This window comes from Garra rufa, chromosome 8, assembly GCF_049309525.1.
Source record: "Garra rufa chromosome 8, GarRuf1.0, whole genome shotgun sequence".
NCBI classification, from domain to species: Eukaryota; Metazoa; Chordata; class Actinopteri; order Cypriniformes; family Cyprinidae; genus Garra; species Garra rufa.
In genome coordinates, this window is record NC_133368.1 from 15236386 (window position 1) to 15250350 (window position 13965).

Here is a 13965-nt window from a genome sequence, read left to right on the forward strand (position 1 = left end):
ATCTGGTGAATTTGAGGAATGGATTCAAGAATGGATTCAAAATGGAAAGGATTCAAATTGTGTTAATTGAAGCTGAACCCTTGAAAAAGAAATGTTCTAAATTGTATTGAGTGTGCATTTTTAGTATACTTCAAATCTTAAAAGTATATTTTTTAACTGTACCCACAGGTAATAGAATATTAATGTAAGTAAAAGGAGAATATTAATGAATGAAAGTGAATAAAAACTTAAGAGACATACTTTCATGACAGTATTAACAGTAGTTCACACGAAAATGAAAATTCTGACATTAATTACTCATGTCGGTCCAAACCCATAAGACCTTTGTTCATCTTCGAAACACAAATGAAGGTATTTTTGATGGAATAGAGAATAGATAGAAAGAAATTCAACTAAAACATTTAAGGCCCAGAAACATAGTATGGACATTATTAAAATAGTCCATAAGACATCAGTGATTCAACCGTAATGTTATACGAGAATACTTTTTGTGCGTAAAGAAAGAAAAAATAACAACTTTATTCAACTATTTCCTCTTTTTCCTGTCAGTCTTTGACGTTGGTACACAAGAGTACCACGACTGGCTTGTATATTATCTTCGTAATACATACTCTTTTTTTAAAAAGTATGCTGAGGTGTGCTTTTTTCACAAGGGAGCACTACGCTTTCCTCAATAAATCACACAGTTAGAGGTATCGTTCCATGTCCAAAGCACCAATGGTGCAGGATGAGTTGCACACAAGTTTACTGTGGGTTTAGGGTTTATGTGTCATCTCTAAGCCAGAATATGAGCAATAGTAATAGTAATGGTTGTCTTGGGTTTGTATATAGCAGCTCATGTCACTTCCTCTTTGTCTTATCCACAGTTTCAAGGACAGCATGGAAAAATCATCCTATTCTGACTGGCTGATTAATAACAGCATTGCAGAGCTGGTCGCCTCTACTGGTCTTCCTGTGAATATCAGTGATGCCTACCAAGATCCACGCTTCGACGCTGAAGTAAGTAAATAACTGAAGTTGGAGTAGTTTTGACAACTTATTCATTTATTCCTTCATTTTAGGTACAGTTGAGGTCAAAAAATTACGTACACTTTGCAGAATCTGCTAAATGTTTTACCAAAATAAGAGGGATCATACAAAATGAATGTTATTTTTAATTAGGTACTGACCTGAATAAGATATTTCACATAAAAGACACTTACATATGGTCCACAAAATAATAGTTGAATTTATAAAAATTGCCCTGTTCAAAAGTTTACATACTCTTGATTCTTAATACTAATACTTAATACTAAATACTACCGCTTTTCTTTAGAAAAATCCTTCAGGTCCCACATATTCTTTGGTTTTTCAGCATTTTTGTGTATTTGAACCCTTTCCAACAATGACTGTATGATTTTGAGATACATATTTTCACATTGAAAACAACTGAGGGACTCATATGCAACTATTACAGAGGGTTCAAATGCTCACTGATGCTCTGAAAGGAAAAACAATGTATTAAGAGCCAGGAGTGTAAACTTTTGAACAGAATGAAGATGTGTACATTTTTCTTATTTTGCGTAAATATCATATTTTTTTCGTTTAGTTCTGCCCTTCAGAAGCTACAGAAGATACTTACATGTTTTGTCCACATCCCAGAAGACAGATTAAGTTAAATTTATCCTGATCTTCAAATTCAAAAAGTGTTCACCCCCGGGTCTTAATGCATTGTTTTTTCCTTCTGAGGCATCAGTGAGCGTTTGAGCCTTCTGTAATAGTTGCATATGAGTCCCTTAGTTGTTCTCAGTGTGAAAAGATGGATCTCAAAACCATACAGTCATTGTTGGAAAGGGTTCAAATACACAAAATGCTGAAAAAACAAATAATTTATTAGACCTGAAGGATTTTTCTGAAGAACAGCAGGCAGTTTATCTGTTCAGGACAAACAAGGGACGCATAAACAAATTTCAAATCAAAATCACTGAACCTTTCATTGAATTCCTGCCCAATTGCATCTGCGTGGTTTTCTAAAGGTATAGTTTACCCAAAAATAAAAATTGTCCCATGATTTACTCACCCTTAAGCCATCCTAGGTGTATATGACTTTCTTCTGTCAGACTAATACAATCAGTTATACTGTATTAAAAAATGTCCTGACTCTTCCAAGCTCTACCAAAGTAATGCAGTAGTTCTTGAAAACGTTGTAGATGTCAAATCATTTGATCATGCTTTCAGCGGAAGCAATGTCAAAAGTTCAAAATGAGTTTTCAATCAAATGAAAACTGAGCTGTATCACTCAAGTCCATTTAAGTGAAAAGTATTTACACCTTTCCATGTTCTGTTCTAACTGTCCTATTGTATTAGAAGAAAGTAAGGAAACTTTCCTTGCCACTGTGTTGGCACCGAGGTAGACGTAAGCAATAACAGACATATTTGCTGTCTTGTTTTTGTGGTCAAAGTTTCGACCATTCTGAATGCACACAAGATTGAAACTTGAGGCATCATGAGCTTGAATGACCCCTACTTCTGATTGACCAAAAGAGTGTTGTGGTGCTTGGTCTGATTAGTCCAATCCAATTTGTTTTATTTACACATTCAGGACTGTGTACAAACAATAATCTTTAGCACACACATCAGACAGCTAGAAATATGATATATTAAAAAAATGCTGTTTTTACCTGATCTTTTTTTATAGTGTGATTTTTGGTGAACTGCATCGAGTCCACTGAACATCGTAACAACCATACCCAGACTTTTAACTGAATAAAAGGGCTAGTCCCACTTTCACACTACATGTTGTGGATGTAAAATACTGAGGAACCAGATGAAATTGTACTCTACAGATGCTAAGGAGAGAGTTGTATTTAACCCAGAATCTTCCTTTAAAGAGCATGATTAAAGATGAGAGAGACTTCTGCTCTGCATAAGACCTTGGACCTCTGTCGGCTCTTGTGTGTCTTCAAAATGCCAGCAGCACAAGATTATATAACACTGTGTCTTCAGATGATTTTTGCTCACTTCTCCTCACATGCTTATAGTCAGACCATTCAGTATTTAATATGGTGACAAGTGTTTGTTTGTAATCTCTTCAGGCAGATCAGTTCTCTGGCTTCCATATCAGATCTGTCCTGTGTGTCCCAATCTGGAACAGTAACCACCAAATCATAGGTACGTTATCCAGTTAACCGTTGTTGTTTCACTACATATAGCCTAGTGTACTGATGTTCCCTGCTCTGATGTGTGCTACAGTTCAGTGTGTGTGTGAGTAAATGGAAGACAAATATGTTTATGTATGATAATGTCTGTTTAAGTGTATATCTGTGTGCCACATCAGCATGTGTGTGTGTGCTGCTGCAGAAGCACACTGTGTGTGGGTGGGTGGATGTGTGTGTGTGTGTGTGTGTGTGTGTGTGTGTGTGTGGGAGGACTCTGTCAGGGACCGAAAGTCATTATGAGCACAAACAGCCAGTAGAAGCAGAAGTCAAGGATGTCTTCATTCAAAAGATTTCTCTCTCCCCCTCTCGCTCACTTTCTTCATCACTGCCGTAGTTTCTCAACCAGTTTTCCTTTCTCTCAAATCATGTATAAAGCCAGTGTGGAAGCATTTCAGCACTTATAAAGATTTAGTGTAGATAATTTACTGCCCATAATTAAAACATTTTATATCTAAAAATATATAACTGTAGTCAGCATACTACTAGTATGTAGTGTATACTGCAGTGTATACAGAGTATAAACACTACATGTACAACTACTATACTATAAACCATTGGTTCTCAATCCTGGTCCTGGGGGACCCTTGCTCTGCACATTTTGCATGTCTCCCTTATTTAACACACCTGATTGAGATCATCAGCTCATTAGGAGAGAGATCCATGAACTGAACTAACAAGCTGAAGATCTCAATCAGGTGTGTTAAATAAGAGAGACATGCAAAATTTGCAGAGCAGGGGTCCTCCAGGACTAGGATTGAGAACCACTGCTATAAACTATATATAGGCCCTGTTTACATGAAGGGAAGACGCAGATATTTCCCTGCGGTTTGGCCTCTCATTTACACAAAAACCCCGTTTTTAATCACAGAAAACGATTATTTCTAAAAACTCCAGCCAAAGTGGATAAATTTGAAAACGCCGTTTTCACGTTGTAGTGTGGACTGTGAAAACAGAGCTTTTGAAAACGATGACGCATATTTATAGTCATGTGACGCATTTTGTACCAATAGATGTCTATGTTTACACCAGTAATTGTGCCTGTGCTATTCACTGTCACACTGCTGCTAAAGAGATTTACCTTGTACACTCTTCAAATTACAGTCCTAAAATGATGAAAAAAAGTCCTGCAAAACATGACGACAACTGCTTTTCAGATAAAATATGAATGAGCGTGATATAGACGCGTCAGTGGATGATGAGATATTTCCGTAAATTATCCCGCCAGAAGAATTGTGTGAAAACTTATTACGTCTGTATAATTTTGGAGGCTTTACGCATGCACAGTAAGGCGAATTTGATGTTTTTCTACGTTTCAGTGTGGATGAGAAACTTTTGGAAAACGCTTGGAAACGCTAGTGTGGACGGAGAGCGTTTTAAAATGAAAATGTATCCGGATAAATGTAAACGTAGCCATAGTACTATATATAGTATAAACTATTCATAGTATATACTATAAACCAGAGGTTCCAAATTCCAGTCCTCGCGCCCCACCGCTCTGCACATTTTGCATGTCTCTCTTAGTTAACACACCTGATTCAGATAACTAGCTCATTAGAAGTGAGGTCCGTGCAGGAACTGCGATCCGATTGACATGGTCCCTGCAAAGTGTTCATTGCTCCCTGCTCCCTAAGCGGGGGAAATCTGTTTACTATACTTCGAAACATTCATTCACATATTTGCACTACGTCACCGCATGTAGCGTCTTCACACAGATGAAACTTACTAGAGAAGTGTGACATAAGTGCATCTGTAAATAAATGCATTTTAAATTTACGTCTTGCACGCTTTAATGACCTTCAAATGGAACACATACGCTCGCTTCGAACTAATGAATAATGGCGGAATATCCTGTGATGTCCACTTCGAAGGGCAGTAACATTGGAATAGAACAAACGTCGGAAGCGATGCGTGAAACACACAAAATGTGCAGAGCGGTGGGTCGGGAGGACTGGAATTGGGAACCGCTGCTATAAACACACTGTAACCGATTTTTGTAATTTGAACAGTATTTTACTGTAATATCTACAGTAAGATACTGTAAAATGTATATACAGTATTTTACTGTAAACTGCAAAGGATTATGGGAAAATATATGATCACTACTGTAATTATCCACTACTGTAAATCCGTTTACAGTAAACTACTGTAAATTTACAGTAGTGAACTTGCCCGCGAAAAATTGACCAATGGCAAGGGCGATTTTTTTTCTCTCCTGCTGAGAGGAAGTGGCGGTAAAAGGACAAAAGGAGAAATGTTGCACCAATAACTTGACAAAAAGGTTAGTATATTATTTCTGTTTTATGAAAAACTGAACAATTTTAAGATGTTTTCACTTGTTAACAGCAAACTAACAATATTCATCGTGTTTTGCATGTCGGTAGCCTTTTTTTCTGACTGACGGCCAGGGCGCCGCCATAACGGTGAAAACATGGACTGGTGAGTAACTTAAGGTGACATATATTAGTCGAAATAAACTTTAGTGAAACCGAGAAACGCGTTTGTATATTGTGCTGCCCTTTAATGCAAGTTAGCTCGTCTGACGAGCCCTTAACGTTACTCAAGCTTAACGGCGAACTGAGGTGAAATACTGAGGTAACATAAAGTGCGTTAAGCAACACCGCTTTTTCTGTGGAGATTTTAAATAGTATTTTCAAGCCCTTCTTTTGCTTGTTATTTTCAAGTTTCTGGTCTGGATGTCGTCTGTAACGTCGGAGGTGTATTTTGGATCTTCTTCTTGTGAATGACTGCCATAGTATCGACGATAACATGAACAGGTAAGCTAATAATGTCCATAAGCCGAAGTTGACAAACTCAACGTTAGTCACAGAGCAGCATAATATCGTTTCAACGCTGCCTCTTTATAGCTAGCAAGGTAATTCTCTTCAAATGATGTTTAAGTAAGAAATGTGTGTATCAATGTCGTATGTAACTTTATAGACGGTCCCTAAATTCAGTGACAGACGTGACATAAACAGCGCGCTAACATGAAACACTGAGGTAAAGCTGAAACACCGCGGTTAAGTGCTTCTTTTGTGTTTTATTTTCAAGTTTGTGGTCTCGTGGTCATGTCGTCTGCATCAGAGGTGTATTGCAGTCTTTTCTGGTGATTGCCGTCGTCGCAGTGCAAACAACAGGTAACGTTAACGTTAAGCTTTTGCTTTCGTCAACTTAACTAATGTTAACGTTACTAAATTAGCCACAGGCTGCTGTTCTCCACTAACTCACAGAACGGGTTAACATTTTAAAGAGAGTAACGGGCTAGCAATATATTAATATAGCAAGTTTTGCTAATAAATATTATAATTGTTTATTTTATTAAAAATGTAAATTTTATTACTGTACAGTAGTTGTCTTTTCTGATCATAAACTATAGTAACACTAAAAGGGTGTTGTGACACTGTCTGTTACAGGAGATTTCTCCAAGCACTAACTGGATGCTGACCATCAAGGGCAGAATCATCATACAGCCAGCTGTCCATTTTACAGACATGCAGAATAAGGTAACCTAAAACATATTTTGTTTTACATTGCATTTACATTCATGCATTTTTCAGATGCTTTTATCCTAAGCAAGTTATATTGTATTTAAAGTACACATTTGTAAGGTATTTATTTCCTGGGAATGTTTTTTATTACCATGTATTGTCACATCAAGATTGAGTTTGCATGCGCATTAAAATTATTTCTATTAAACCAGCATTTAAACAGCAAAATGCAGCTGCTTCAGGTATCTTTAACTTACTGTAACCTTTAAATTCATAATAGCAATCTTACTGTCTGTCAATTTAGATTATTGTTACTGTAAAACAACAAATATAGATTTTTAATCATAGTAGGCCTATTATATGCACAGACTTTCTAGGAAACACACACCTGTTTAGAATGTTTATATGAACAGATTGGTTAGCATTTAGCATGGTCTGTGGCAGACTTTACTAAGTGTCAGGGCAACAAAATTCAATAAACAAGAATGTAATATTAAGTGATTTAAATCAAGAAGAAAATATTGTCTTTTTGCTCCATTTAGTAAAAACGGTTCTTAACAAAGCCATGTTGTGCATCTCTGCACACAGCAGTGTGTGAATGAATTTACCTTTTTTAAACACCTAGAATCAGTGACTTACTGACCCATTCATAAAATTCTTTATAAAAAATTTTTTTTAAAATGCATACAGCACCAAGTTTGACAGTTGAGGCAAATTCTTTAAACACTGTTTTTCTTGTGCTTGCAGGTTCGTTCAGACAGTCAACCTTTGTGGCAGCAAATTCATTGACAGTCACAGATCAGATGGACTTCTGGAAAGAGGGTGCAAACAGCAAGCATCAGCCTGAATCCCATTCTGCCGTTTCTCATCAGAGAGCTTGTCACCTTTGACTCAAAATTTCTAAAATTTAACACAACACAAACACATTTTTACTGTATGATTTTATTTTATTTACACTACCAGAAAAAGCTTTTGAACAGTAAGATTTTAAATGTTTTTAAAGAAGGTCTCTTCTGCTCACTAAGCCTGCATTCATTTGATCCAAAGTACAGCAAAAACAATACACTTTTGAACCATTTTTATTATTTAAAATAACTGTTTTCTTTTTGAATATATTTTAAAATGTAATTTATTGCTATGATCAAAGCTTAATTTTTAGCATCATTACTGCAGTCACATGATCCTTCAGAAATCATTCTAATAATTTGATTTTCTGCTCAAAAACAATTATTATGATGTTGCTGAAATTATTATAATGCTAAAAACAGTGGAGTACATTTTTTTCAGGTTTCTTTGATGTCTTTATTATCACTTTTGATAAATTTAAATCATCCTTGCTAAATAATATTTTTCTATTCATCAAAGAATCCTGAAAAATCAAAAAATTAAATAAAATGTTTATCAGCATACTAGAATGATTTCTGAAGGATCATGTGATACTGAAGACGAGTAATGATGCTGAAAATTCAGCTTTGATCAAAGGAATAAATTAAATTTGGATCAAATTAATGCAGGCTTGGTAAGCAGAAGAGAATTATTTAAAAAAATCTTAGTGTTCAAAAACTTATGACTGGTAGTGTACTTACTTATTTTTGCTTTTCAGTGTGTGTATGTTTGCCATGATACAAAGTCTCTGTACTTTTAAAAAGAAAATGTTCAACAATTAAAAAGAATATTATCAGAACTAATGCTTATGAGTTATTGTGATTTTTATGGGGTTGGGGTGGTAAAAATCTTGAATTACAGTGCTGTAGGTTAATTGGATTGTTTTTACAGGTAAAAAATGTTTAAAATAAATGAAAATAAACTCTATAGTACTGATACTGTAATTGAAAATACAGTAAAAATACTGTAATTGAAGATACAGTAAAAACACTGTAAATGAAATTACAGTAAAAATACTGTAAATGAAATTACAGTAAATACCTTTTAGTACTGTAAATGCACTTACAGTAATAATACTGTAAACATTTTTACAGTAACTTACTGGCATCCAGCTGCCAGTAAGTTACTGTAAAATTTACAGCAAACTTACAGTGCACTACACAACCAAAATAAACATGTAATAATTTATATTAAACTAATAAATGAGAATGAGAAATTATATCAACCTTAAATTAAATAATTAATTTAACTTTAATATTTTTTTCTTTATGGCGTTGGAAAGCTAATAACATTACCTGCTTTGTTATTATTCTTCCTGCTAAATAACCATTTTTATAATATGAGCTGATAACCAGGCACTTTCTCACTGTATCATGCAGCATGTAATGAGGTCATGTGACAACCCTGTAGCATACTACTGTTTAGAGCATTTATCATTCCCTAATGCTACTCTTTCACATACTGTTTTTAAAATAGTAGGAGGTGTTTAGTATATACTATGTAGACACAGTCAGCTGTGTAACTATATACTGAGATGGTTACTGGACACCACTTACTTGGAATGATTTTTTTATTCTCAGTCAGGCACATATCAGTGCGCTTTCAGGCGAACAGGCTTCTTCAAGTGATGAAAATGTAATTATGAGTAGTGTTATGGTAGAGCTGTATGCGTGCATGAGATGTCCAAAGCGAGCGCTATGTTTCTGATTGACTGTAATGAGACGGTGAGGATGGGGGGGAGGTGTTAGGTGTGTGAACGGGGGGAGGGTTTGCACTTAAAGGAACAATCATTCTAATTACATAGTAAAACAACAGCACACACTGTTTAATTAGCCATGTAGACAGAGGGAGAGAAAGAGATTGGGGGTGGGGTGAGGAAGAGATTCTTGACTCCTGAATCCCTCATCAATGAATGCTGTGCATTACTGCGCTTTATAGGACCTGATTATGGGTCATGAAACATAACATGCAATCTCACAGTCTTCATGTGTGTGTTGCAGGTGTGGCTCAGGTCTTGAACAGGTTAGATGGAAAACCATTCGATGATGCAGATCAGAGGCTGTTTGAGGTATGATATCTGTGAGATCCCTTTATGAGCACTTTGCAACCATCAAGCATGATGTAAGCAAACTGAACCAGAAGGTTCACTTTAAAGGGGTCCGAACACACACACACACACACACACACACACACACACACACACACACACACACACACACACACACACACACACACAGTCTTTTGTGTAACACAATTAGTTTAATGCAAGGGTCTCAGAGTGTTTTGAGATAACTATGGCTTATGTGTATTCTTCAAATGAATCCAGACCCCTCTAAGAATGAAAATATCATTATAATACAATAATATAATATTAAAGTGGACCAGAAAATGAACCTTAAACCTTTGCCTTGAAAGTGGGCTCAGATGTTTGTGTGTGGAACCCACCTCACTTATTATATCCTTTTACAATATATAGAATAAAATCTTAGTATATTCTCTTACAATATATAGAGTAATATTGAAATATAGTATTAACAATAGTATTATTTATATTAATAATTAATATTTATAATTCTAAAGTTAAGAGTTAAGTCAAAAGTTAACAGTGCTAACAGTCAGTTAACACATGAACTTATTGTTAATAATATTAAACATATTAATGCCTTTAATAATGACAGAATAATATGTTTATGCATAAAATGCATATTATAAATTACAATAATATATATTATTTATACAATATAAAGGTGTATGTGTAAAATAACTTCTTAAATTGATCCTTGCATGAGTCAATCAGTGAGGGAAAAAATAATTTAATCCCCTGCTGATTTTATATGTTTGCCCACTGACAAAGAAATTATCAGTCTATACATTTAATGGTAGGTTTATTTGAACAGTGAGAGACAGAATAACAACAACAAAACAAAACAAAAAACAAAAAAATCCAGAAAAACGCATTTAAAAAAAGTTATAAATTGTTCTGAATTTAAAGAGTGAAATAAGTATTTGTTCCCCTATCAATCAGCAACATTTCTGGCTCCCAGGTGTCTTTTATACAGGTAACGAGCTGAGATTAGGAGCACTGTTTTAAATGAAGTGCTCCTAATCTCAGTTTGTTACCTGTATAAAAGACACCAATCAATCAATCAATCAATCAATCAATCAATCAATCAATCAATCAATCAGATACCAAACTCTCCACCATGGCCAAGACCAAAGAGCTATCCAAGGATGTTAGGGACAAGACTGTAGACCTACACAAGGCTGGAATGAGCTACAAGACCAACACCAAGCAGCTTGGTGAGAAGGTGACAACAGTTGGTGCGATGACAAAATAACTGTCAATCTCCCTTGGTCTGGGACTCCATGCAAGATCTCACCTTGTGAAGTTTTAATGATCTTGAGAACGGTGAGGAATCAGCCCAGAACTACACGGGGGGGATCTTGTCAATGATCTCAAGGCAGCTGGGACCATAGTAACCAAGAAAACAATTGGTAACACACTACACCGTGAAGGACTGAAATTCTGGGGATCTCCAGACTAGAGGGTCTCCTGGAGGGTTGGTGTCCTGCAGAGTTTACCTCCAACTTGGCTCAACACACCTGCCTGGAAGTTTCTAGCATGCCTAGTAAGACCTTAATTAGTTGGAGCTAAACTCTGCAGGAAACTGCCCCTTCAGGACTGAGTTTGGAGACTCCGGAGTATATGGACAAAAGTATTAGGGCAGTCAGCAAACATTTGTGAAAAAATTGGTTGTTCTGAAGAGCTCAGAATTACAGTCAGATATTGTAATAGGATGCCATCTTTACAAGTAGTCAATTCATGAAATTTAATCCCTGCCAGATATCCCACGATCAACTGTAAGTGGTATGGTGGGAAAGTGGAAGTAAGCAACTCAGCCACAAAGCTGAGCAGGTGCAGGTGACCTGAGTGCTGAGACACATGGTTTGTGAAAGTCACCAATGCTCTGCTAATTCCATAGCTGAAGAGCTCCAAACTTACACTAGCATTAAAAGGGGTCATTGAATGCAAAATTTATCGAATGCTTGTACTTAAATGTCTCTTGTCAGTGTGTGTACATAACCACCAAATGTCATTTACTCCCGACATCTGAATCCGCTGAAGATGCAGTGGATTACTTTTGTTTTCGAAGGGAATGCGCCCCACGCATTCTTAGAACACTGTGGATCAAAACATGAACTGAGGGAAAATTCTATTTCATTCTAGTTATTTTAATAAATCAGCTAAACTAAATGAAACTGACAAATGTTTCCTTAGCTATTAGCTGAAAATAAATAAGTTTTTAAAATATTTAAAACAATGTTTATTTCATTTATAACATTTATTTTAAGTAAAAAAAAAATTCTAATGGTTTTAGTTAGGTAACTACGGTATAATAACCCTAAGTGACTCAAACTAAATCCTTGCAAACCACACTCTCCCTGAAACAAAGTTTTAAAAATCCTTTCAGAGGTTTAAATTGGTTGTTACTGTATTTGTGACCATGGTCTCTTTCTCTCTCTGTAGGCATTTGTAATATTCTGTGGACTGGGAATCAATAACACCATTATGTATGACCAAGTGAAGAAGTCCTGGGCCAAACAGTCTGTCGCTTTGGATGTATGTCTCTCCAAAACACACACACACACACACACACACACACACACACACACACACACACACACACACACACACACTTCCAGACAGAGATTGGTATGGCAAATTATTTGGAGATTTTGTAATTGGTGGGTTGTTAGATTAAAATAATATGACTGGTGGGATGATTCAAGACAAGCAAAGATGAGAGCATGTTATTGGTGGAATATTGACCTAGTTCCTGTTAGAGCTGGAGCTTACTGCAAGAGCCGGAGGAGCTGTTGTTCATTCTTGACTCAGAGTAGGTTTGTCACTCAACCATCTCACACTGCAGTCATCTCTCTGGGATCCACGTCTATTAAAGGGATCCTATGACGGAAATTTGGATTTTCCTTGCTCTTTTTGAAATAATGTTCGCTACACAAAGCTTCCAGTTCATCCAAGAACATTTATTGAAAATAAGCCGTCACACCCAAAAACAGCCTGTTTAATTCAGTGAGTGGGTGGAAAATGATCAATTCAAACCAAATTATTACTGTGTTGGTGCAAGAAACCCTTGCTGACATTATAAGAGGACTTAAAATGCTATAAAAGAGCAGAATATGACCCCCCCCCCCCCCCTTTAATCTAACAATGAAACAGTGGGACACAGAGGAATAAATCCTCACCTTCAAAGCCTTCAATCGACCGACTTCAATCGAACTAAACGATCGTCTGGAAACACAGATGATGGTGTGTTTACAGTCAAAACACTCAGCTGCTCTGTAAGGTTGTTGTTTTGTTTTTGTTTTTTGTTTTTTTCTCAGAAAGCCATGGCAGACTGAGTTAAGAACGTAACCCTTTACAATAAGGTTTTATAACATATAGATGCATTAACTAACATTAACAATCATCAATACATTTTTTACAGTAGGACAGTACAGTCAGAATGTCATGAATGGATGACATCATCATTCTCTAACACACTGCGCTCACATGACTCCCATCAGCCAATCAGAGAGATGCAGCACTTACATCTTGAAGTGTCAGGGTTTCAGTCTATTTAAATGCAGTTCAGCCAGTTTAATTTCTCTGTATATCATCTCTATGATGTTATTCTTGTGTCAAGTCTATATTATAAACATAAAATATAGAAATATACCCTTTAATAATTCATTTATGTGTGTTTTCCATAGGTGCTGTCATATCACGCCACTTGCTCAAAGACTGAGGTGGATAAGTTTAAGGTAAACAGTCATGCATCATTGAATCATACCCAATATACTGTTTATAGAGGCGTCTGACATTTTAATGCTGTTTGGTATTACAAAAGCTTATCAATAATAAAATAACTTGTTTCATGATATATTAACCTCAGTATATCAGCTAGACTGTATTGTTTATGCAGTATGTATAATTCAGAACAAAACTACTCAATATCTCATCAGTGTTTGTGCATTATTGATATAGTCTCTGTGGAGTCTTGTTAACAAAATGCCTCATTTATCATGGGTTCATTTTCTGGTGAAATGCTCATTTTTAACGTGTTAACTGGATTTCGCCAGAAGCTCTTATAGCATTTCATTGACGAGCACCAGCATGTTTCACAATTGAATGAAGAACCCATTGCTCAAAGCCAAATCCAGGAATATCACACTGTATATATATAGGACACTAAATATATAAGCTCCCATGACTCTCTCGATCTGTCACTGTCACTGACACAACACTCAGCAGAGGTCAGACCTCGAGGCTGATAAACCAAACCACATTTTGTGAAAGTCCACCCTACTCTTTTCCACACAAAGCAAATGTTCAAAAA

At 36.0% G+C, this 13965-nt stretch overlaps 1 protein-coding gene across 1 annotated transcript in view; it reads left to right on the plus strand.

Annotated features, from left to right (window-relative positions):
- The window catches only part of pde11a (phosphodiesterase 11a), a 57364-nt gene that overhangs the window by 17176 nt on the left and 26223 nt on the right, over positions 1–13965 (plus strand). Inside the window, exons 6-10 of the mRNA XM_073845032.1 lie at positions 867–999; positions 3075–3150; positions 9568–9635; positions 12096–12188; positions 13340–13390. Coding sequence (XP_073701133.1) covers positions 867–999; positions 3075–3150; positions 9568–9635; positions 12096–12188; positions 13340–13390 — 421 coding nt within the window. The remainder of the gene's footprint in view (positions 1–866; positions 1000–3074; positions 3151–9567; positions 9636–12095; positions 12189–13339; positions 13391–13965) is intronic.